The sequence below is a fragment of the Canis lupus genome, chromosome 10 (assembly GCF_011100685.1).
Source record: "Canis lupus familiaris isolate Mischka breed German Shepherd chromosome 10, alternate assembly UU_Cfam_GSD_1.0, whole genome shotgun sequence".
Classification (NCBI taxonomy): Eukaryota; Metazoa; Chordata; class Mammalia; order Carnivora; family Canidae; genus Canis; species Canis lupus.
Window position 1 is genome coordinate 27,076,321 of NC_049231.1, and position 26,043 is coordinate 27,102,363.

A 26,043-nucleotide genomic window follows, 5' to 3' on the forward strand; every position below is an offset into this window, starting at 1 on the left:
AACAAAGGAGATACCCCCAGCTTCACCACTAAACAAGTGCCTGGAATATGGCTGTGCCCTCTGGGCCAGACATGTACCCTCTTCACACCTGCACATGTTCAAATTCTACTGAACCCTCCAGGCACAGCTCTCACACCATTTTCTCCACAGTATGTCCCATGAACCCAAACCTGCACTGTGGCATATTCCTGTGACCTTATTCTGCAACAGGGAGGCCAATAAAACAGAACAGGGGTCCTAACTGAACTAAAGACGCCACAAATGCTAGCTGTACACACAGAAAGGTCAGGATTGGCTATTCGAGATAATCAATTAACAACTTTATTATTAGCTACAAAAGGGCTGGTGTTTTGTTCCAAAGTGAGAGTTGGTGGGGCTGAGACCCGTAGAGGACCTTGGAGTCCCTGTTAATGACAGTAAAACACTGTATTCAGTCAGCCCCTGCTAGCAGGTGTAGGCCTGGTGACCAGAAAGATCAGACCAACCTCCTGTGTGTCTGAGGGCAGAGGCCAGGGGAGATGCCAGAGCTTCCAAATGTAAAAAAAAAAAAGGGTTATTATGCTCTTAGGAGCAAAAGAGTTCAAACCAAACAAGGTCTCACCCTGGTGAAGTCCTGTGGAAACATGCACCCCACAGCACCTGCCACAGGGACAGAGCAGAGGGGTACTCAATGCTGGAGCCTTCCTCTTATGAAGGCACCAGTGTGCAACAATCCCTATAAGCAGAACCAGAGTAAAAAAGCAAGAAGTAAATAGCACACAAAGGAGCAGACGGGGGCCAAAGGACACAGGGTGGAGCGGCTGCCTACCAATGGCTGATGCAGGAACAGACATGCCTACTAGCGGCGCTGCTCCTCTGAGATTCTGTTTCCTAACCTAGAAAAATGGAACACCATCTCTCTCCTAGATGGTAGCTTCAAAATCAAAGCACATGAGTGAGGGAGACATCCAGCACAGCATAGCCACAGCAGAGAGACAGGTCAACATATTTCTCCCTTCAAGCCTGCCCACTGCCCCATGGACTCAGGAGCTGGCGCAGCGGGAAGCCACAAGGCACCTCCCACATGCAGGTCACATCAGAGCCTTACCACACAGTTTCTCACTGACCCTCACAACCACCACGACACAGGCATTTGTTTACCTCTCGATCTAGAGGAGGAAACAAGTTCAGGGAAGACTGGCAACTTGTCCTTTGTCACATCTGCCAGAGAGCCTGCATATGCCTGAGAGAAGCTGGGCTCCTCCCAACCCTGCCCTGCTCCGCAGGTGGGGGCTCTAGGGCAGGCACAGCCAGCGCTCCCCACAGCAGCACCTCCACCTGGAGGGCCTGGGCAGGGAACATCACACCATCAACTTGGAACAAACTTTTATTTTTTGTGCTGGTCTGGTCAGTCCATGGCCATGGGTCAGTGGTAACTGGAAATAGGTGGAAGGAGGGGAGGGGAGGGAACCAGCAGTCAAGAAGCAGGAATAATGGAGAAGGGACAGGGATGGGAGGGAGGCAAGGCTGAGGAAGGACCCAGCCAGCTGGGTGTCTGCCCTGGCTAGAAAGAACACATCTCCACCCACCAGTCTACCCTAAACCGAGGGCTTCTGGCCACAGCTCAGGCCAGTCTGGTTTGGACCCCACATTGCCATCTCTGGCCTGAGTGACTCTGACCCCACCCCCACCCCAGGCAGTGAATATTCTAGAGGGCTGAATGATGGTCTGTGCTGGACCTGAAAGAATCTTTCACTACTCCTACCTGCCCTGCCCACACCCCAAATGGGGCTTCCCAAACTGGGGCTCAGGCCCTGCCCTGTTGTGCTCCTATAGCAGCCATGCTGGGTCAACATAGTGGGGCTATAGTGAGGAAGGAGGTGTTCCAGTCCTGGCCTGGCTCAAAGGAACACCTCGCACCCCCACCAATAGGAGGTGCTGGTGAGTGTGACCCAGAGCAAGCCAATCCTAGTCTAGGTCAGCAGTGCCCCAAAACCCAGCAAGATTCGTAGAAAGTTCAAGGGCCAGAGCCTCCAGCTCAGAATCAGCAAAGCAGGAGTTTCCCTGGCCTGGCCAGGCAAACACAGGATTGTCTCCAAGGGGAAAGAAAACCATAAGCTGTCTTTGGGTCAGTGGCAAGGGTCAGAGTTAGGGGCAGGGAGGAGGGTCCTACAATCCAAGTGCCACTCCCCTCCACACATGTACAGGTTACAGCTTAAGAGCTTTTGGCATTACCTGTTTTTGGGCTTAAGGGTGGAAAAAAGGAAGAGAGAGGGGGAAAAAAGGAGGCCACTACTCTCCATTCTGTTGAAAGCCCCCCTAGTCCCAGAAGGCATGCTCCCTGCTCTGGTAGCAGCACTTATGAAGCCCCTAAGCCCCGAGTCCGGCTCTGTGGAGGGCTCTGGGCGCAGAGGAGTGAGCACAGGGGAGGATGGCAAGCACAGGAGACATGGGTGCTCTTTAGCTCCTGAAAGCCCCTAAAAGTTGTCAGACACACAGACAGATGGACAGATGGGCAGGCAGCCAGCTCCTGGAGGCTGGTGGCCAGCTCATAGAGGAAAAAAGGAGAAAGACTGCCAGGGCCCTGACCGGCTGCACTTCTATACCACACACGCGCACACACACACACACGCACACACATACACGCACGTGCACACACACACTAGAGAGAGAGAGAGAGAAAGAGATAATAAAAAGAATAAAAACTAAGGGCCCAGATGTACAAAAAATGTGAGTAAGGAAGAAGGCAGGGAAGAAGGTGGATGATGGTCAGTCCTCCAGAAGTCTGGCCACCTTCCTCAGCTTATAAATTACAACCCCTCTGGAAAATGGGGGTGGTGGAGGAGTGGGGAATGATGAGGCTCCAGCTGTGGCCTGGGGGAGGGCGGGTGGTGGTCAGAGCTGCTTTGGCTCATCTGGTGAAACAGTGGCCAGAGTACAAGGATCCCTTGGGTGGTGGGGGTGGGCCAGGGGAGATTCAGCAGCCGCTGGCAGGAGTCACGCAGGCCCCCTGGGACTTCACTTTGTGACGCTGGCCCCCCCGTCGCCGGCCCCCGCTGCTGGGCTTGGGCTGAAAGGGAGAAAGAAGGAGCTTGAGAAGTAGTAGCCCACTGGGAGCAGGGCAGGACAGCAGAGGGGCAGGAGAAAAGCGAGCAGGTAGGACGGTCTCAGCTACGCTGAGCAGTAATCTACTACATGACTTGGAGCATGGCACTCCCCCTCTATCAGATGGAGCCGGCACCCAGCCTGCCTTCCTAGCAAGGAAGGCACATGGGACAATGGTTGTGAGATGGAGTCATTCAGAGAAACACAAAGTGAGCAGGAACCAACACCTGCTCCCCCCCATAGGTGCAAAGAGAAAGGCTCAATGTGGGAGAACAGAAAGAACAGGTCCAGACAGAAGTTTCCCTCTCCAAAGAGGGATCAGATGGAGAAGACCCTGGAAGGAGCAATATGAAGGGGTGCCAGGACAGAACCAGGGGATAGAGCTAACAGGAGACGTTGAGTGAGAACCACACTGACATGGGGCCTAAGGCCACCTACCCCCACCCAGAAGGACCCCCTAAGGCAGTGCCTTTCCAACAACCTTCTGGACCACCACACACACATCCCACTCCACACACAGACTGCACACACCCTTATTTGGGGGACAGAAATCCTGGCATTTTCCTATTGTTTCATTAATACCAAATCGTAATCAGGACCAACTAAATCAACTTTATGTAGGCCACATTGCCAAACTGGAAAATACTGCCCTAAAAGATAAATAGTGCACACTTAGCACTTAGGTGCCAAGAGTTGGGGGAGACGCTGTCTATGAACGGCAGACATGGGAGCTAGACACAGGCTGCCTGAAACACTCCTGTTACCTCCACCAACTACAGTAACAGCCACCCTCCCACACCCACCCTGAAGTGGTCAGGGGACCAGACTGGCCCGAGGAGCATACTCACCTGTGGCTGGAGACTGCTGGACAAGGTTGGCTGCACAGCCCCTAGAGAGCAAGCTTCGTCTCCAGGAGGGGGCGCCCCTACTGCTGGCCCTCCAGATGGGCCTCCTTCTTCTCGCTTGGTCGGGGGACCTTTTTTTGTTGACTGCATTTTAATTTGCTGGGGCTTTGAGTTCATCGGGGAGTTGTTGGTGGTCTGGAGGAGCTGGAGGAGCCAAGGAGTTGAGGATGAGGCTGGAGCTGCAGGTAGTGACAATGGCAGGGCAGTCCAGGCCCTACACCCTCCCCAGGACTTCCCACTCCTTGGCCTGGCTGGTCCTGAGCAAGGTGGATAGCAAGGGGGCTAAGACAGGGACAGTGGGATGGACAGATGTTCTCATCCCTGTTCAGTGTCTCAGGGCTGCCTACTGCAGCTGACTCACCTGCCTCAGCCTGGCTCCATCCTAGTCCCTGCTGCAGCTGCTCTTCCCACAGACCACTTGTGCATGTTGGCTATCTCCTACCTAGTCTAGCTCCTAGGCTGGAGTCTAGCCTGCCCAGAACCCTGTAACGAACTTGAGGCTTTCTTGCTATGCTGGCTGAAACTCCTCAGAGTATCAACTGCATCTCTCCTACTGCCCCTAAAATAAGAGTCTGGGGCAAGTTTTAACTTCAGCCCTCCCAAAGAGACCAAATGAATGTTCAGCATCTGGAAACATTTAGAGTGTGGCTATCAGGGATCTTAAGAGCTATCACCCAGGAGGGACTGATTTAGATCATTCCCTTGCAGCCCCAGTTCAATCTCAAAGCAGGGGGAAGGACTGCCGTACCCCCAAGGGTACTACAGCATGTGCCGGCAGCTTCTGCCACTGTCAGCCAGTCTCAGAGGCAAGTGGTCTTCAAGGATGTGATCCACCCACCATACAGCCCTCAGGTCTGCATGAATGGGCCTGAGGAAGACGGTTCTAGAGGCAAGGCCACCCTGAGGCTGATCCTAAAATCTCACACTGGCTGTTTGGAGTATTGGAGTAAGAGTCAAACCATTCTACCAAAAGCCCCCCCGCCCCCCAAGGCTATGGGTGAAGTCTTCAGAGGACATGAAGTGGGCTCCAGGATATAAAAACAGCTCAAGCCCCAAGGGAACCCAAGCCTAAGCCCCCTAGCTATCCCAACATTCAAGGGTGGTACCGAGACCACCCTTCAGCACTCTTCTAGTTCTCGCAAGGCAGAACTAGTGCCTCGGTTCCTGGCAATTAGGGGGATTCTGCAGGCTTCTCCTGTTGTGCTCATAGTCTGAAACTGGAGCGGCCCCCAGTGCTTCCTGGAGCTTGGCAAGGAGGGCTGCCTGGCCGTACCTTGGTGATGGTGCCCACCGCTTTGGTGCGGCCTTCCCGGAACACCAGACGCTGGTCTATGTGCAGGTACTCAGGAGTCTTGATGAAGCGGAAGTGCACAGTGGCCTTGTCCCCGGTGCGCAGACAGTCCTTGTCCATGCTCAGAATGGTAGCCGTCTGCCTGATGCTCCCACAGTGCACTGCCAAAAGAGCCAGGGGATCACAATAGGACTGAGCTGCTCAGTGACCTCCGGGCAGGAGACAGGAGTAAGAGCATAAAATATGCTTGAGCTATGGACAGCTAAAGGCCTCAGGGGGCTACATGTGGCCAAGTGAGTTGGAGGTCTGCTCTGAGGTCTGACCCTGCTGCATACACTCAGTTAGATCCCACCTGTCCCTGGACCCACGGTCCTGGTTCTTTAACACAGGGCACTCTGTTTGCATGTGTGCCTTCTCTAGACTGTTGGCTTCTTAATGGCAAAGCCCTCGCCAAGCATTGTGTCTGTCCCCAGCACCTTGGCAATACCACCTGGCACACAGCAGCATTCAGAGGACATTTGCTGAAGGAAGGTGTGTGAGGTTCTTGAGGGCAAGTCTGGCTCTCCAGAGCCCAGCACAGAGCAAGCATTCAGTTAACATTTGCAGGACTGAATTAACACTGTAGCTTATGGGGAGAACAGAACGGGCATCACTAAACAGGATGGAGACACAACTCTTAGCTGCTGCTAAAACCTTGGGGTTTGGGTAGCTGGAGCACTTTGTTGGGGGAGCGAGAGCAGAGGACTGGCTAGGCTGGCAGCGCTCTCAGACACCTACCCATGGCCTGGTAGCGTGGGCTAATTGTGGTGGGGTGGTGGAGGACAAGGATCTCAGCCTCAAACTCCCAGGAGGCTTGGGGATTCAAGCGTGGGGAAACCATCACCATGCCTTTGCGGATGGATGAGCGCTTGATCTGAAAGAAGAAAGGAATCCCAGATGTCAGGGATAATAATACCCAGGAGTTCTCTTCCCTGGTCTCAGAGGACCAGGAGTTCCTTCTGCGAATGAAGACCACTCCCACTCAGCCTTGCCCTCCCACTGCACTAGACACAGGCCTTCTAGGATGGACAACACAAGGCCGACTTGAGTGCTATCTGGGAAGCCTAAACACTGCTACTAGGGGGCAGGAATTGGCATGGGTAAGAATTAAGTGGTGGAGAAGGCAGGGGTAGGCAAGCTTTCAGGTGGAAGGGACAAGGCAAGCATAATATGACTACTGGAGGGAATTAGGAAAGTCCCACTCTGCCAGTTAATGTGGTTGGGAGGGAAGGTAGGTGTCCTCAGAGTTAGCACTTACCCAAATCCCCCAGGGATAGAAGGCTGACTAGGAGGAGGATTTGGTATGGACCCTAAGGATCCTACATGGACGGACCATCTGCACGAGAGAGAGGTGTATTTCTACCCTTACCACTGAGCTTAGGGCACCCACCTCAGACACTAGGAGGAGGATAAGAGCTTAGGAGGCAGGCACGCCCAGGTTCAAGGTCTGGCTCTAGAACTTACTAGCTGTGGGTTTCTGGCCAAGTCACTTGGACTCTTAGAGCCTGAGTTTTCTCACCTATAAAAGTGAGGTCGGTAATTCATGCCTTACAGAGCAGCCAGGACAACTGGAGATGGTCCAGAGCCTAGTGTAATGAACCCAAGGGGAGTTCTTTTTAGTCTCGGCACTCACCTTCTTCAGTGCAAAGGAGGCTGTCTGGCCACCCCGCACCTCTTTGACAGGCATGCGCTTGCGGTGGATTGATTTGACAGCAATGGACAGGAAGTTACCCAAGGGATCTGGGCCGAGCAGCAGTGTGTCATTCAGCTTGATCAGGCCTCTCAGTGTTGTCCCTGACACCACTGTCCCCACACCCTGCAGAGAAGGCCAGGGTCCAGTAAGTCTATCCCACTCAAGTCCTCCCCACCATATACTTGCTCGGATGCCCCTGCAGGAAGTACCCACCCAGCCTCCCACCCTGTTCAGTCCACCAGAAGCCACTCACTGGCACAGAGTAGGTGTCATCAATCTGAAACTCCGCAGGCTCTTCCTCCCGGTAGCTGGTGCGGGGGGAGAGGAGGTTGAGGAACATCTTCAGCAGATCTAGGTTCTCACCTGTAACGTTGGAGATCTGGAATATCGGGCACATCCTAAGTGGAGGGTGGAGAAAGACAAAGGAGCTCATGTGGCCACCTCCTGTGTGACAGGGTGCGAGCAAGAGAGCTCCTGAGACATGTGCTGCTGCTACAGGCCCTGCTGCCCCCTCACCAGCCTCTATGCCTCTGCCTAGGCCTTCCAACTGCTGCCCAGATCTGCTCCGAGGCTTTCTTTTTTCATTCTGTTTTCTCTATGAAATCTGTCCCCTCATCTCTGGTCCCTCCACCACTGCCCCATTCTGGGCTCTGCCTCTTCCTAAAGCACACTCATCCTTGTTGAAAATTCTTAACCTGCCTTTCCACTGCAGAGAATACAGATGGAATTCCTTCTCCCAACATCTCTGCAGGTTTATTTCTCTCAAATTCTTATCTGCCAGCCAGAGCAGACAACCTGCTTTTCTCCTAAAAGCTTAGTACTTTTTTGCTCCCCATTTATTTCTTCACTCTGATCCTCCTGACTGAACTCTTTCCCTCTTACGACACTAACAAATCCTCTCCTCCTTCAGAGCCCACTTCCAATGCAGATTTTTCCAGGAAACCCTTCCCAAATAGGCACTCCTGACACCTCCCAGCTCTAGAGAGCACTTCTCATGTCTGTTACATGTAGCTAACATCTGATTTTCCCTCAGTCATCACAACAGCCTTTATATTGCCTCTCCAGGGTTAATCACACTCTTCAAGAACAGGAATTATATATTCTCCATAGGTCCTAGAATAGGACTTGCATAGAACAGGCAGGTGGGATGAATGGAAACAGGGCCGGCTGAAACGTACCCCCTCTGGTGGCCACCTAGTGGTACTGAGGACAGCATTAGGACAAAGCCATAGGCCAAAATGCCAGGCTGCTTTTGGGCTGTATACAGACCAAGCCAGGGGCAGATGGCTCCCAAGCAGCCCAAGACTCTGGGAAAAGGACAAACTTAACAGAGTTCACTATTATCAAGAGGGTATCTCTGACCAAGGAAGTGATCACCCTAAGAACAAGGGTTATACTTGTGTCAACTCTGAATCCTCAATGCCTAGATGAAGAGCCTGCTACAGAACATCCAGTAAATATTTATGGAATCAAAGTATACATTAATGAGTAAATGCCAAATGCTAATACATGATTGGAGTTTTTGAGAGACAGTAGTATAAAAACTTACTAATAACAGTTATAAAAATGGCTGTGTATGTATCACACAGCAGCCAGACACAGGCAGAGCTGTTGTCCCTGACACCACTGAGAGGCCTGATCAAGAGCTAAGTTCTTTTACATACATCATTTCTAACACTTATGGGGACCCTGTGAGAAAGGGAATATTATTCCCACTTCACAGGTAAGGACACTGATGCCTCAGCTGGGATTCCAACCTCAACAAGTCCTGCACTTCAGAATCTAGGTTGCTTGATACAGCTCCTGGGCAACACAGCCAGCCTGAAAGAGCTTGTACTGAGACCAGAATCTTCTATTCCATCCAATCTCTGTCCCAGCCCAGCAGTGACTGCTCCCTACGCCATTACCTCTCAGAGCTGAAGTTGGAGGCCGTAACGATCACATCATCCTTGCTCTGTACCAACACAGGGATCTTCCGGCAGCCTGGAGACTTCAGCAGGCGCTGTAACAGCTTCAGGGTTTCTTAAAGGTTGAAATGGAACACAATTAGGGGGACACAGCTTTCTCTCTGGCCAGGCTTCCAGGGCAAGACTGGTCCACTCCTTACTGAGAGAAGCAGGAGACAGACGGACGGACCAGTGTTAAATGCCATGCCTGGAGAAGCAAAAGGAGGATCAAAACTTGGGGTGGGTATGTGCTTACTAGAGTAGAAGGAACACAGATAAAGCCTGTCGGGTAAGGTTATGAGTCTGAAACTTGTTGGATTTCTCTAGAGTCTCTAAAAGACTCACATCCTGTGAGCAAGTGACTTGGGCGCCCGTGGGAATGTGGGAAAGGCAATGTTCTTCTTAGAATATTCTGCTTCCTGGATAAAAAAAGTTCATCTGACAAAGGATCTCTAAGACATTTACACATCTGCAGAAGCATTCATGAGGCATTCCAAAAGGACACCTCTCCATTTCTCTTCTACCATCTGCAACCAATGAGGGAGAAATGCAAAGCTATTTTGAAACCTTTGGTAGAAGGCAATCGGACCCTCCAAATGCCTCCATATATATCCATATATATCCTGTTCAGATGGTAAAACCCAAGGCAATCGGACCCTCCAAATGCCTCCATATATATCCATATATATCCTGTTCAGATGGTAAAACCCAACCCCCTGGCCCTGGGGGCATCTGAAAAAAGGTGCCAGATTGGGGATCTCAAGGATCCTATATTTGGAAACAGAAGGAACAATGAGCAGGAGATAATTCTAGGGTGAGCTTAGACCAAGAGCTAAACAAAGGAGGAAGCAGAAGATTTTGGTTTATTTATTTATTTTTTTTTTAAGATTTTATTTATTTATTCATGAGAGACACAGAGAGAGAGCGAGAGGCAGAGACACAGGCAGAGGGAGAAGCAGGCTCCATGCAGGGAGCCCGATGTGGGACTCAATCCCGGGACTCCAGGATCACACCCTGGGCCAAAGGCAGGCACTAAACCGCTGAGCCACCCAGGGATCCCCAAGATTTTGGTTTAATGGAAATCCAGACAAAAAAAGCAGAAGGTTCTAGGCTGAAGCTCTGGCAGCACCAAGGAGCCACAGTGGGTGATAGTCCCAAACACAGAGACTGCTACTAGCTGCAGGCTTTACTTACCTTGCAGAATGTTGGCAGGACACATGTCAATCTTGGTGACCACCACAAAGACAGGAACATTGAGTGCCAATGCCAAGCCCAAATGTTCCTTGGTCATCCCCACGATGCCAGCATTGCTGCCCACCTGCCCCAAAAAAGAAAGAACGATCAGGACAAGAGAGACAGAAGTTGCTGCTGGGTGGGCACAGGGGTTCAAAGAAGACTGGGTTAAGAGAGAGTTTTCATCTCTAAGTCCCCCCTCGGAACAGGACACATGGGGCAGAAGTCTTAGGCCAGAAACAAAACAGCTGTAGATGAGGGCGGCCTGGGTGGTTCAGCGGTTTAGCGCCACCTTCAGCCCAGGGCATGATCCTGGAGACGGGGGATCGAGTCCCATGTCGGGCTCCCTGCATGGAGCCTGCTTCTCCCTCTGCCTATGTCTCTGCCTCTCTCTCTCTGTGCCTCTCATGAATAAATAAAGTCTTTCAAAAGAAAGAAAAAAAAATAATAGCTGTGGGGCTGGACACAGATGGCTTTTACCTCTGATTTGATGATGTGGGCTGCCAAAATCTGAGGAGACTTGGAAACAATAAAAAAGACAAATCCAGATAGTCCAGGGAAACAATGGTCTAGTGTCATTAAGATAGATTCAGTTTAACATCATTGGCCCCCAGTTTCCTCATCTATAAAATACCATCCCCTTTAGAGGGTCTCTTGAGGTTTAACTATAATGTATGTCAAAGCTCCCATATACAACTAGCATGAATTAGGTGTTTAGGCAATAGCAGTTCTTGTTACTGTTACTATTCCTTCCTGTAACAATAAATGTTTTAAATTATCACAAGGGCTGGCTAAATAAATGAAGGCACATGTACAAGTGTACAGAACAAAATGTACCAAATGTGCTATAGACAAGAGAAAACTATTATCTACTGATATGGGATAATCTCTAAGGTATGTTTTTAAGAACAGGAAAAAAGCAAGGTGTATACAGCATGCTACCATTACATGGGTGTAGAATGGATCATTGAAAAAAGCAGCTGTCAGAGTTGTTAAGACATTTGGGGAACATCTGAGATCATATAAACTCTTACAGCCTAGGTATTAGAGTGTATTAGCGAGCTTTTGTTCATCTTTCTGGCTGCTGTCACAGCAGGAGACAGTTCTTACTTTTAGGAGCTGTGTGCTGAAGTATTTGGGGGTCAAGAGTCACAATGCCTATAATCTACTTTCAAATGATTCAGCCAAAACAACAAAAATACACATATGCATCCAACACATATACAGATGAACATGGCAAAATGTCATTGACTGTTGAATCTGAGTGGTGGGTTTATGGTATTCATTGTGCTATTCTTTCAAATTTTCTGTTTTGAAACTGGAAGGAAAGAATATATCCACATTTGCTGTTATGATTACAAAATATCTCTGGAGAATACTTAAGAAACTGGAAATACTGGTTGCCCCTGAGACGAAACTGGACAGAAGAGGAAGGGAGACTTTTCACTGTAAGCCCTTTGGTATCTTCTTGTTTTTGTATCACACGAATGAGTGATTTGCTAAAACAAAATTATATTAAAATTGCCACAACACGTTCCAGAAGGGTTTCAAGCAATGCTCTCATTTGATCCCAGTTTGTAGGTGAGCCGCCATCCCGACACAGATGTCCCCTTCTGCCCACACCAAGATACCACCTCTCTCTTCCTTCTAATTCTTCCCATTTCTTCCAATCACCTTTCCTATCCAACACAGACTTGCTTTTGTTCTTCCCAACTGGGATAAGAGAATATTCTATCACTCTGTGGTCTATATATTTTAAAGATTTTTTTTCCTGGAAATTGTCATGGAGTAATAATAATTTCAGTGTTTTCTTTTTTTTTAATTTTTAATTTTTATTTTTTTATTTATGATAGGCACACAGTGAGAGAGAGAGAGAGGCAGAGACATAGGCAGAGGGAGAAGCAGGGAGCCCGACGTGGGATTCGATCCCAGGTCTCCAGGATCGGGCCCTGGGCCAAAGGCAGGCGCTAAACTGCTGCGCCACCCAGGGATCCCTGATTTCAGGGTTTTCTACAGAAAAATTTTAATATCTGGATTATAGCCTAAAAGTCAGGTAATATATAACATTTCATCTAGGGTGAAGGTATTTTCTTTAATTGGCCTTGTTCACTATATAGCTTAGTTTGAAAAATGCTCATTTTAGACTGGTGTTTCTGTACCTTTCTTAATATAAACCCAACTCCCCCAGATATACCCTACAGCTCCTCCTCTGAAATCCCTTCTTGTCAAAAAGCTTTTTTCTTAGCCCAGTAAAGTTGGTAGTGGCCCCTTGAAATGCTGAAAGATATGGGAGCTGAAATCATGCTGAGATCCCAAGAACCTTGGGCAGAGAGCCGATAAGAGTGTTCACACATATGCTCTGCCTCTTTACTCTCCAGTTTGGGGAGAATTTGCCTGAGAACCTGCGTTTGTGGGGCAACTTGATCAATTATGATCTCAACAGATGTCTGTGTTTACTATACTTATTAATACAGGCAGCTGGAGGAACTAGGAAATGGCGAAGGGCTAGAAGAAGGGCTTGCCAAAGGAAAACTTGCTCACTTGTGCTCTCTCTGAAAGCTGTGACGCTGTGTGCAAGGCTGTGGGCTTCAGAGACTCCCACTCTCTGTCCAGGGAACATCAGTGGGACCCAAATGGAAGCTCTGCAACATGATCCAACACAGAAGCCTCTGCTCCCTTTCCTTCTCAGGTGATCTACATGATTTGCTGCTGAAAAATCTCCACTGGTTACACCATAAACTCTATAAGAGCCCAGGGTGGCCCTGCTCACTGCTGTATTTTCAGGTCTAGCACGAGGCCAGACACATAGCAGCCTCTCCACAAGTACCTTGGACTGGCTGACACTCCTCTCAGGCTTTGAAAGAGGCCACCTCTCAGGCCCCTCTCGATTGTTGTCTGCATTCTCCTCCAATTCTTCCCAGCCCTACCCTTGTTTGAGGGTGCCGCCTGGTATCAACTTCACAGAGTAGCCTAACCCCAGGAGAAACATTTCTGAAGGTAGTTAAGTAAGCCCCGGGAGAAACTCTCCTCTGTGCCTCTGAAAAATAAGAGGTCCGCAAATGGCACCAGGAGAGAGATTGAGGTACACACCTTGAGAAGGACATAGTGCTCAAAGGACTAGGCACCCCTGTAAAATTGGTCATCTTACCCAGTGCCAAAGACCCAAACTAACAGGCCTCTGTTGCAGAACGATTTCTAACACTTGCATATAAGCACCCCTCAAATAGCCCAGCTGAAGCCTCCCCTACTCACAAGGGCCTCACACTTACCATGAGCATGCAGAAGTCAGGCAAATGACCTGTCATGCCAAAGACAGTGGTCTTCAGGTATTTCTCATGGCCAGCCAAGTCGATGAAGGTAATCACCTTAGTGGATTTCTCACAAATCTTTGTCCATTCCAGGCTGCCACCATGGCTGTCTGGCTTGTTCACCACATTACCTTCACTGTCAAAGCCCAGAATGTCGTTGCCCACGCTGCTGGTGCGACCAGATTCAATCTCGTGTTTGTGGCGGAAGAGCTTCTGGCGGGCAAAGCCTCGGCCATTGTCCAGCTCCCCGTGTGTCAGAACCCCCAGGAGTGTGCTTTTGCCAGCATCCACGTTGCCTACTACTGCTACCCTGTGTGTACACAAACCCAAACATCCTTGTCAGAGTCAGTGGGGGAGCAAAGTAAACCCCAGTAACTTGATCAGTAAGGACAGACTTGCCCGTGAGCCTCTCTAGCTCACTGCTCCTACCATTCACGGCTGAGCACATTGGGAATGTCCCTGGAGGTACACCCAGAGTAGAAAGAATCATTCAGGAGCAACTCGGCTTCTGTCATGAGGGCCTTCTCTCTTAACTTCCACTAGGCCTCTTCAAAGGTGCCAGACAGGATCCCAAAAGCCAAGAGAAGCACAAAATGTTCTCCAAGACCTTGGGTTTTTTAGCCCCATAGGCCGATAGGCAAGAAAACACAGCCCACACACAATGACCACAAGCGTATGGCTAGCCACCCACTCTTACCAAATGGAAATATTCAGGGATGGGAAAGTACAGAAATAAAAAATGGGGCTATCATGACTCTGGATACTCTTTCTATGCCTCAGAAGGGGAAGGAGCAAAGTTGACATGCCAGGTGCTAACGGCTCAATCACCATTCCCTGCGCAAAACCTCAGACGATAAGGTCATGCTGCAGAGAGCCCCTGAACTGTTCTGAGGCCTCCTCACCTGACCTCCAGGAAGTCATTGTCTCCTACTCGTTTTCGGACCAGGTAATCACGCACACGGCCCCCAGCTTCTTGACGTTCCCGCAGGAGGATGACATCAGCCTCTATCTGTTCGGCCATGCTCTTCACTGTGGCGTAGGAGGCCTCCATGTCAGCTTCACTTAGCCCATACTCAGTTCCATCTGGTGACAAGAGCCCAGACATCAGCCTGCCAACAAGCCAGCCAGTCAACAACCCCTACCCAAAGGCCCCACCCCAGGCACTGGAGAAGAACATGGCTCTCTCTACCTGACGCTTTTCAAAAACTTGGACACACACAGAGTTAATAAACAATAGTTCCATGGGCTTCCCCTTTCAGCAGGGTATTCATTAATTCATTCAACAGTAATCACTAAAACTCTCCAAGGTTTTATGTCAAGTCTCATGCTGGGTACTGGGAACACAGGTGCCCTTGGTGAGCTCATAGCCCAGCGGGAGAGAGAGAAAATTAATTGTAATACAGCTTGAGTGCTTTACTATAGAACTGGACAAAAAGAATGTAAAGCGTGAGCAACTGGCATTGCTTGGGGAAGCTGAGGACAGCTTTGCAGGGCGCTGACTCCAAGTAGGGTCACCAAGTATAAAAAACAGGCCTATAGAGAAAGGAGTAAAAACATCCTAGGCAGAGGAACAAAGCATGGAACATAGCAGATCATAGACATTCAGGGACCAGTAAGCAGCTCAGTGTGTTGGACAGAAGGATGTCAAGTGGTGAGAGACCATACAAGAAAGAGGTGGGAGCCATTAAGCAGAGTCATCAGAGAGCAGCAAAAACACAATATGTACCAGACAGTAGGAAGCCTGGAGGGGTTTAGGTAGGAGAGTAGCAGGATCAGAACGCTGTGGGTTAGAAAGATGTCTTGAGCAGCAATATAAAGTGTGCACTGCCAAGCGAGAGACCACAAAGGGGGAGCTCGGTTAGAAAATAATTCTAGTAATCCAGGCAACAAATAATGAGGACAGGAATCAAAGGAAAATGGGGAGCAAATTTAAGAATTATTTTAGGGATAGATTCTTTTTTTTTTTTAACTGAGGTGGCTCAGATGAAATATCCAGCAAGCAGCTGAAAAACAGCAGCAACAAACCACAAGTCTGAGCTCAGGATAAGGAAAGCGAGTCCAAAGGAAAGACAACAGAACAGTCACCAATCACTAAGTGCCTACTGTAAGGCAATACCCGTAAGGTGCTTTCCACGTGGTGTCACTCAATTCCCACAGCAGCTCCCTCAGCTTTTCCTCCAGCCTCTGGGTCTCACAGAGCACCTCTGCTCCTTCCATAGGATGATCTCCTACCATGCTCCCAGCTCTCTCTTTTGCAGACTCTCAAAGACCTTGCAGTACCTTTTATCACTTTCTCTTCCCTCCCTCCATGCTTCCCCTTACAAATGAGCTCATTCTTAAACCACAAAAAAGGAAACGCACCCCCTCTTGCCATGCCCCTGCATACTAAGCTATCTATCTCCCGTTCCTCCTTTTACCAAGCATCTCAAAAAAGTGATTGCACCTGCTGACTATATTTCTGACGACTCTAGAAGAAATTAGTTTTCAAGATGTTAATGGACTTCAACCACTCATCTAATAATGCTCTTTTCTTGACCCCTACAGCATTTGACACTGTTGGCTGTCCTACCTTTGCTTCTTGAAGCACCTTCCTCCCACTCTGCTTACGTATTGCTTGAACTCTCTTGATTCATCTCTACCCTCTGTCTGGTTTCTTCTTCTCTGTTTCCTCTGCTGGCTCTTCCTGCTTCTGCTTCCTAAATGCCAGTCTTTTCCAATAGTCAATCAGTGGCCCTTTCTTCTAGTTTCCAAACATTCCTCTTGGCCATCTCATTCTATAGCTCTAACTGTCATTTTGTAAACTACAAAAATATTCATTTCTAGCACTGCCCTCTTTGCAGAGCTCCAGACCGAATTTCCAACTGCCTGGATGATAACTCTCAGAAGTCTGACATCTAAATTCAACCACTCTACTGCCCTTTTAAACAACAACACAGGGATGCCTGGGTCTCTCAGTGGTTAAGCGTCTGCCTTCGGCTCAGGGAGTGATCCTGGAGTCCAGAATGGAGTCCCCCATCCCTGCATGGAGCCTGCTTCTTCCTCTGCCTGTGTCTCTGGCCTTTCTCTGTGTCTCTCATGAATAAGTAAATAAAATCATTAAAAAAAAAAAAAAAAACTCACAAAAACTAACACCACTAACAAAGCATTTTAGGCCTCCCTGCAATCCTAAGGAGTAAGCATTACTGTTCCCATTTAGCAGTGGGATAAACAGAATTTAGAGAGGGCTCAGAGTCAATAGAGGATCAAGGGGCTGTGTGAGCTTGGGTCTTCTGATTCCAAACCTAGAGCCTTTTCCTCTGGCAAGGGCTCCTCTTTGTAACCCACCAGTTCTTCCCTTCCCTTCCCTTCCCTACTTTTGATGATACCACCATCCTCCCAGTCCCAAGCTTAACACTCATCCCTCCAGTCCTGCTGATTCTAGTTTTAGGCCTCACCCTTCTGTCCTTGTCCCTGCTCTCTTGTTGCCAATTTGGTGCCGCCAGCCTGATTCAGGCCTTGTCCCGGCTCAATCACTCCAAGACCCCTGGCTGGTCTCAGTGTACCCAGGCTCTATTCCCTGCAGCCCATCCTGCATACAAACAAGCTTACGCTCCTAATCCAGGCATAGTTCTGACGTTTTCACTTCCAACCCAAAGCTTTGGAAAGGATCCCCCAGCCCAGCAGCATCCAGTTCCAATTAGTTAAAGGCCTCTTCCATTTATCCCACACCCCCTTCTTTAGTATTGTCCCAGTGCAAGTGACCCAGTCACAATCCCCCATGTTCCCTGCACTTCCTCTACACCTTTGCTTATGTATTTCCTACCCTAGAAAGCCCATCAGCACCACATACTATCCCTTGTGGAACAATGTTTTGGATGCATATATTCCTCCACTATACATAAACATCTTGAGGACAGGGTACAGCTCAAACATTCCCTAGGTGCCCCATGACGGTGGTTTTCCTCCATCAAGTCCTCAAATATTTGCGAAATGCAAAACAAATGAACAAAGAGGGAGCAGTTTGGCTGAAGAGTTTCCAAATGCATGGCCAACTGAGCTCTGGAAATCTTCTAGTTAGAGAAGGGCTTGTGGAAAGTGTTCCTAAGAGACAGTCTGCTCATCTTGCCATTCTTGCCAGACCCCCAAGTTCTAGCCAACTTTCCCTGTTTCTGTTACAACAAAAGGCTTTCAGGTCCTGTTCCAAACAAGGGGGCAATCACGAATGTTGTCTATCCAGAGCTCCTAGAAAATGCTCCCAGTCCTATTACCCTTCTCCAGCAGGCACGGCATTCCTCACTCTGTAGGAGTGGAGACAAAGGCCAAGGAGAAAAGCTGCAGAGGCCCAATTACCTAAGGCCACATATTCAGCCATGTCCAAAGCTAATCAGATTTCTGTCCTGCCATTTGATTTACCTTTTCTGTACATACTCTCCTGCTCAACATGCTTTTAGGATAAAAGTCTTAACTCTTTGATAGGGTATTCAAAAACCATCAAGATCTGGGCTCTGTGATCTGTCCAGCCTACCCTCTTGACACTCCCAACCTTACATTCTATACTCCCACTTTACAGAATCACTTTTAGGGGCACATGGGTGGTTCAGTCAGTTAAGTGTCTGTCCAATTCTTGATTTCAGATCAGGTCATGACCTTGGGGTTGTGAGATCGAGCCCCTGGGTCAGGCTTCACATTCAGCAGCAGTATAATCTTTGAGATTCTCTATCTCCTCTCTCTCCACCTCACCCCTACGTGAACATGCACTCATTCTCTAAGATAAACAACTGTTAAACAATTTGTTAAATCTGTTAAAGACTTAAATAGAACCCCTCTTGGTCCACCAAATATCCCATAATAACCAATGCCTCTGTGCCTTTGTGCATGTGGCTTTCTCTGCTCACTCGTTACCGCCTCCATTTACCTGGAAAACTCCTATTAACCCTTTAGTATCAATTCAAGGGGCACCTCCTTTTTGATGCCCTTCCTGACTCCCCCACAATGATCTAACATACTTCCTATGTTCTCTGAATCTTTAATACAGTAGCTGGCTCTCAGAAAGCCATGACTTAATATGAAAAATGAACAAGGTGGTTCTTGAAAGAAACCTCATGGTAAATCAACTATAACCTGGAATCCTTAAAAAATTATTACTGCAATTACTAACACTAGGTAACGTTTATATGGTTACCATATATAAAGCATTAATCTTCACCATGACATCATGGGATAAATTCTATTACCTTTTTTTTTTTTTAATTTATTTATGATAGTCACAGAGAGAGAGAGAGAGAGAGAGAGAGGCAGAGACACAGGCAGAGGGAGAAACAGGCTCCATGCAGGAAGCCTGAGGTGGGACTCGAACCCGAGTCTCCAGGATCACGCCCCGGGCTGAAGGCGGCGCTAAACCACTGAGCCACCGGGCTGCCCAGATTCTATTATTAACCCCATTTTAAAACAACAAAAAGAGCCAAGAGGCAAATGCAGACCCACCAGGCTCCAGACCCTGAACTATCAGACCAGACTGCCTTCTTTTAAAATTAGGAATGTATACTTGTTTTTTTTTTTTTAAAGATTTTATTTATTTATTCATGAGAGACCCACCGAGAGAGAGGCAGAGACACAGGCAGAGGGAGGAGCAGGCTCCATGCAGGGAGCGCGATGCAGGACTTGATCCTGAGACCCCAGGATCACACCCTGAGCCGAAGGCAGATGCTCAACCACTGAGCTACCCAGGCGTCCCTGGAATGTATACTTAAAGAGCACATTACTCTGCTTAGAATTTTTTTTTTTTTTTTGTGCTTAGAATTTTTTAACACGTAACTTATCCATACAAATCTCTCTGAGGTAAGGTGGGGAAGTAATTATCCCCATTTTACAGATGAAGGAAGTGACAAAGAGGTGAAGCACCTATACAGGAAGTCAGTAATTAAGCTGACCCCTGGGGGCCTTGTGTCTGGTTTAGTCCCTTATTTGATGTTCAACTTGTTTAACTAGTTATGATCTCTTTCTCCCTCTCAAGAATTCCAGCAGGAAGGAGTCACTACGAACTACGAACGTAATAGTGCCCAATTGGTAGATGCAAAGATAATGCCTGGGTGTGTAGGAAATGTAATAATGAATATATGACATTTTCCTATGCTTTGCCATTGGAGGATTAATTAGTTGTGGGTTGCCAAGGCATGGTAAAATTCGCTAAGAGTCCACATTAAAGAATGAGGGGGAAGAGGTGGGGTCTTAAGAATCTAGATCATCAAAGAACAGTCCCAACACTTGTCAAAACTGATCTAGATATGGTTTCTTCAATTCTACAAGCAAGAAGTGGCCTTGGGGTGGTTCATCCTATTACAGCAGGCCAGATGTGCACCTGAACACAAGCTTTCAAAAGGCTACCAACAATCTTCTAGTCACGTTTTTTTCTGAACCTGACTCTCTTTGCTATCTCTAGCACTTGACAATGCTGACCAATTTCCTCCCTTTCTTGGCAAGGCAACCTCTCAGTTTGCCTATCTCTCTGACCAAGCTTTCTTTAAAGTGATAAGACCCGAAATGGGAAGGTGACAGCAAGGATGGAATGGAAGGGATAGATAGGAGAAGCATTTCAAAGGAAGACATAGCAGTATTTGGACATCAAGCCCTTCTATGTGCCAGTCTTGCAGCATTTCCAAATACTGTTTTCTACTGAAGTTATCTATGTATATGCTATCTTTCTTTCTGGGGCAGAGAATAGATTATAAGTATCCAGAAGTACCTTGCAACAGTATCAAGCCCATAGAAGATAATTTTTTTTTCCCATAGAAGATACTTAATAGATATATGTCAACAGTTAAAGAATGATTTCCAGATTTTCTCCATTTTAGACTAAAAAGAATTATTACCTGCCTTTACAAAACCTATGTTCAGCAAAGAACTATTCCTTTAAAGATGCATCAAGGCCTACCAGGGCTTCCTACAAAGATGACAGAAACAAGTTCTGTTGGTAGCTGAATTCAAAATTATTAACAAGCCCAGCTGCCATTTCAGCAAAGGTAATGTTATAATGAAGCAAGAGTAAGTAGGCCTTGTATTGAGGACATAAACTAGGAACAACAACAACAACAGCAGCAACAACAACAAAAAACCCAAACCCCCAAAACAAAAGCTCAAGATACAATCTACAGTGAGGACTGCCTTCCTCTAAAACAGTGGGCCCCATTACAACGGAATAAGCATGTTGGAGGACATTAATCAGCCCCTTCCAGAATGATAACAAGGCTACACGTCTGAAAGGATCTCAGAGAGAGAAAAAGAGGACTTCTGTTATCACAGCTATACACATTGAATGGTCACTGTGGTCTAAGGCAAGGTAGCCTTGCTGAAGACAGAAATTTTGTGTGTCCTTTTCCTGTAGACATAAAGAAGAATCACAAAGGTTCTTTGCGAAACAGGCAATATGTAGCAAAGGAATCTGTAAATCAGGCCTAGAGAGGGAAAATTTAGAGCTGTCCAAGGAAGGCTTAATTGTAGACCTAACTGTGACTTGCTCTATTACCTGAGTTAAGAAATTTCCTTGTTCTGTGCAAATGTCCCTTTATGCAAATTCAGACTACTGGAGATAGAAAAGAAGCATCTGTAAAACCGCCTGGAAAGTGAATCTTTGAAGTCAAGCATATCATGACCACTAAGGTGGGAATTAGCATTATCATTTTGTACTTTTATGTCCTCCCAAACAGTTCTGCAGAAACTAAATAATCACTGCAACTGAGACACATGAACAGGAAGTCAATAAAAGAGGGAAAATGTGCTCTAAATAGTTTTTTAAAAATAAAGTGAAAGGAAAACTATGCTCACCTGATCCCTGCCCAATGACATATATGGTCTCTCCGCATCCCTCGTCCATCCTCTCCCACATCTGCCGAAGTAGGCTGTCATACTGCTCTGATGTAGGGCTCACTAGAACCAGCTAGAAGAGAAACCAAAAGCCTTAAGACCACACTTACTAGAAGAGCACCACAGCCAAAGTAGATCAATAGCCTGACCAAAGACCCTGACCGAATCCCACCACACCTTGATCTAAACTAGCTACACAGCCCCCTCATGCCCTCTCTGCCCCTCCAGAAATAGACTTTGAGCCTAAGCCTTCTATAATTTGAGTTATATGATGTATTAAAATGAGTATGTCTGAACCGCAACCCACAGAAAAGAGGGTGTGAGGAGCCTGCTTCCTGCTGCTTAACATGAGGCACAGGACCCATAATGACTGGGAATCTGGACTGTGGGCAGAAACTGATGAGCACTGCTTTATTACCTACATGTAAAAGTCTTCCACTTGCAGCTTGCAGTTCACAGGACAGAGATCTTATACACTGCCATGCCCTCCCCCTGTGGCCAATTGTTCTTATCATAACCAAAGAATTCTGTTCCATGTTGCCTTCGCTAACTTGATTACTTAGGAATTGGCAGTTAAAGCTGCTGCAAGACTCATTTTCATCAACAAAACACCATTACCGCTAAGATGGGTATTAGCACCATCATTTTGCAAATTTCTGCCAATAATATTAAAATGTGAACTACTTCTTTGGGGAAGCCATTTACTGATAGGTGTGTCATATTCCATCCTCTGACTACTTGTGTGGAGCCTTGGACAAAGAACTTAACCTGAGTCTCAATTTTTCAATCTACAAATAGAGCTTATACTACTTGCGTCCTAAAGACATTGTCCAGGCCAAGTAAGATAACCTGCAATGCGTCTAGTCCACAGCTCAATAAGTGGAAATTAGTTTCCTTCACCCAATCATTCCTAGAAAAACCTTCTTGGATGAAACTAGCCACTAGAGACCACTAATTGTTTCTCCCTTTGAAAGCTCTCAGAACTTTCGGTCTCCATAGCTAATTATAGCAAGTGTATAAACTTACAGCTTCTAGTCTTTTTTTACTCAGGAAGCAATCTATTCAACACACCCCTTCTCCCCCCTCCACATCGTCAGTTCTTCTTTTTAATATCATCAAAATTTATATACATATAGCTTCTCAACTTTAAAACCATGAGGAGGACTTCCCCAACTATATGATGAAGTAACATTTCTCTATCCTGGAACATTAAATAAGTTGGTCAGGAAATGAAGGTACTAATCTCTTTGCATCTCTGCCTTGCAATTTCCCACTGTGTTTTCAGGATTCTTCAGCACCTTGACCATGAATTGACATCCAATTCATTTGCTCTTGAATCAAGTGTGTTTCTTACAGTTTCCTGAGTTGACTCATTAGGGCTTGTACTTGTAACCTAGGTGCTGTCTGTCTGGGTCTTTTGCATCATGTCACATCACCTCACACATTTCCTCTGATCATGCCTCTCTTTGAGGTTGGCCATTCTCATTGTGGCAGTAGAGTTGTCAGACAGGAAAACTGTAATAATGCAGACAGCTGGTTTCTAAGTAGGCAAATGACACTAGAGGGAAAGAAGAGTCAAAACTTGGCCACTCAGGTTGCAAGGCAAGTTCTCTCGTTTGGGTTAAGTTTCTTAAGGCAGTTTTGCCACCAGAGATGTTGAAAAATCACAAATGTTTTCAATGCTTCACAAACATCTTTTACTGTAACTATCCAACAACAGGTAGGAGGTACCTGTTGGTGTTCTATCTTCTTCCATCAGCTGCTATTTAATCTGCACAGGGAATTATCAGTTATTCAGTTCATTTCAAACATTCACTGAGTAGTATGTATCAGAGCACTGTACTACATGTCTGTTAGAAAACAAAATTCAAGTGGGTACATTTTAGCATCTAATTGGCTTTATTCTAAATTCATCAATCAGGTAGCATCTTATTGAGCAAGGAAAAGGAGTTCCAAGTAGCTATACAAAAATGAAAGACTTTATAGGCAAAAAGGGGGTGAGACAAGGTTATTAGCAAAAGGAAAAAAAAAAAGGATAATTTCAGGCAAGGTTACCTTCCCTTTGTGAAAGACAGGAGGGCTTATCCGGCAGACTATCTTACTAGTGCTGACCAAAAACTTTCACTCCTGGGAGAGGGGGAAGCTACGAGGCCTGGTTTGTAATCTAAGGGGCAAATGACCCCATCTTGGGCCTGTTTGGGTTTTGTTTTTCTAAACACGTCATATACATTTAAAAAAAAAAAAAAGTTTATCTGTACTTTAAAAATGTTGGAGTTGGGGAACTAAGAGGTTAAGAAACTTTGCCAAGGTCACAGAGCCTTTTTAAGTTTTTAAGTGGCAGGTTAGGGAACCCAGCCCTGTCGGACTCCCAAGTTGGCATTCTTTCCTTTCGCGACGCTTAAGCACCTTCAAGACACCAGCCACATCTTACACTTACTTTGCCATCCTTACAGCGCCAAGCAGAAGCCGAGCCCTTGCTTCCCGCCTACCTTCTCACAAGCTCGGCGGCCCCGATTAAGAGGTCCTTCATTATTTCATTCATACAACATGAGGTTCCACTCCTGCTGTGACGAGATTCTGCGTCCTGCTCGTCTTTCAGTTTTGGTTTGGGAAGGGATTCCTCAGACCCCCTCTCCGGGACTGGCCAACTACTTTCCGGCTCCTCGCCGACACCAGGAAGAGCCCCGCCGCCTTCCTGCTCCCGCCCAGCCTCCTGAGCCGCCGCGGCCAGCGCCGGGAGAGGACCACCCAGGTCTCGGCGCAGGCGGCACGGCCGAGGGCCGGCAGCCGAGCAGGGCTCCGCGGGCGTCGGCGTCGGGCGCCCCGGTTCCACGTGGCGGAGCCGGGGGGCTGTGATCTCGGCGGGAGGCGGACGGCGGGAGGCCGGGTCGGCGCCGCCGGGGGAGGACGCCGGGGCTCGGCCTTCGGGGGCCGCCCCTCGCCGGGAGCCCGGACGCGTCCCGCCACCGGCAGGTGGGCGGGCTCGGCCCCTCCCGCCCCCGCCGGCGCCGTCGCTCTGGAGACGGCTCGGCCCGCCGCCCTGTCCCCTCAGCGCCCGCCCGGTCCCCTCAGCCGCCGGCGGCGGCCGGGCCTACCTTGCTGGTGAGGTCCAGCTCCGGCTCGCCGTTGAGCGCCTCCCCGTCTTCACTGCAGTCCGAGTCGAAGGCGCCGTGGAGCCGGGCAGCAGCCGCCGCGGCCCTGGCCGCCCCCGGGGAGCTGGGCTCGGGGGCGAACATAGAGGCCGGGACCGGCGAGTCCATCGGGGAGCGACTCCGCTCCGCCGCCATCTTTAATAACTTAGGCTAATTCGTAGCCGGCCTCCCCTCCCTCCTCGGCGCATTTGCCTAATCTATGCGCGGCCCCGCCCCGGCCCTCTTCGGATAATTTACGCGAAACTTCTCCAGCCGCGTAGACGATGACACGTATTTCTAGGTAAGAAACAATCGACCAGGCCTCTCAGCCACCAATCACTGCGGCCCTTTCAAGTACCTAATGAATAATTAATGAGGCCCAAACCCCAACAACAAATCTCTGAGACGTCACACGCCTCGTTCGCAGCTCGGGAGGGGGCAGCACCGCGGCCACGCTACCTGCCCGGAGCCTTCCAGCCAACGAGAGCTGGGCAGGGTTTGACTGACACGGCAGCCATCCAATGAGTGGGGAAATACACACAACGTTTACCCTCACCGCCCCTTACTTCCCTCCTTTCCATAGGCAGTGTTCAGTTTCCAAATCTTACTGCAAAACAGTCCGCACGGACAGCCTTCCGATGATGGACAGGGGCAAGGCCCAATCTAGTCAGCACACAGGGCCCGCGCCTCGGGCCACCGCCCACCCAGATAGTAAACCGCACAAGGCCCCTCCCACCTCCCTACTCGGTGACTCCCGGCAGTCCCTGGAAGACCGAGGTCCAAAGCGCTGGCAACCTCCACGCAATCTTAATAGAAGGATCGATGCCTGGAGTACTATAGCAGCCAGAGCGAGGGAAATTAATTAAACGCTGACCTTAGGGAGAATTCTCCATTCACTGCCTCTGCAGTGAGAGCAATTACAAGTCCAAAAAGAGGCAACCAGCTAAAATACAAGCCAAAAGTACCTCACCACATTTGTGAACTGCGAAGCTAAGATCTGGGTCTGTTAGGAGAGTTTCCTATGGATGATTTTTCCAGAGTATCATCAGTTGTATTAGTCCCAGTCCACAATACCATCAGCACGTTTTAGGTGTCTCTCCCTGTCTCAAAAGTCTGAAAAGCTTGATAAAATGAGGGATTAGGGCAGTCTCGGTGGCTCAGCGGTTTAGCGCCGCCTTCAACCCAGGGCATGACCTTGGAGACCCGGGATCGAGTCCCATATCGGGCTCCCTGCATGGAGCCTGCTTCTCCCTCTGCCTGTGTCTCTGCCTCTCTCTCTGTATCTCTCATGAATAAGTAAATAAAATCTTAAAAATAGTAATAAAAAATAAAAATGAGGGATTAGCAAAAAGTCACATAATGCCGGCCTTGGGCACTCGTCCCAAGCAGCAATCAAGAAAAAGCAGCCATTGGGGCAACCGGGTGGTTCAGTGGTTTAGCGTCTACCTTTGGCTCAGGTCCTGATCTCCAGGTCCTGGGATCAAGTCCAGCTTCCGGCTCCCCGCAGGGAGCCTGCTTCTCCCTCTGCCTATGTCTGTGCTTCTCGCTATCGCTCATGAATAAATGAATTAAAT

The 26,043-nt window shown here is 48.3% G+C and overlaps 1 protein-coding gene across 9 annotated transcripts in view; it reads right to left on the reverse strand.

The window, feature by feature from the left end:
• GTPBP1 (GTP binding protein 1) overlaps positions 1-26,043 on the reverse strand; it is a 28,602-nt gene that overhangs the window by 827 nt on the left and 1,732 nt on the right. The window contains exons 1-12 of one of the 9 annotated variants that reach the window (XM_038550545.1): positions 24,434-25,622; positions 21,300-21,411; positions 14,402-14,582; positions 13,461-13,809; positions 10,153-10,276; positions 8,920-9,034; positions 7,266-7,410; positions 6,953-7,135; positions 6,058-6,193; positions 5,263-5,441; positions 3,933-4,133; positions 295-3,049 (exon numbers count right to left, since the gene is read on the reverse strand). In XM_038550545.1, coding sequence (XP_038406473.1) covers positions 2,957-3,049; positions 3,933-4,133; positions 5,263-5,441; positions 6,058-6,193; positions 6,953-7,135; positions 7,266-7,410; positions 8,920-9,034; positions 10,153-10,276; positions 13,461-13,809; positions 14,402-14,582; positions 21,300-21,411; positions 24,434-24,625 — 2,010 coding nt within the window. In that variant the 5' untranslated portion in view covers positions 24,626-25,622 and the 3' untranslated portion in view covers positions 295-2,956. Of the gene's footprint in view, positions 1-294; positions 3,050-3,932; positions 4,169-5,262; positions 5,442-6,057; positions 6,194-6,952; positions 7,136-7,265; positions 7,411-8,919; positions 9,035-10,152; positions 10,277-13,460; positions 13,810-14,401; positions 14,609-21,299; positions 21,412-22,774; positions 22,799-23,775; positions 24,020-24,433; positions 25,625-26,043 lie in introns of those variants that run through there. The other 8 variants (XM_038550549.1, XM_038550552.1, XM_038550550.1 and 5 more) reach the window with 8 other exon arrangements.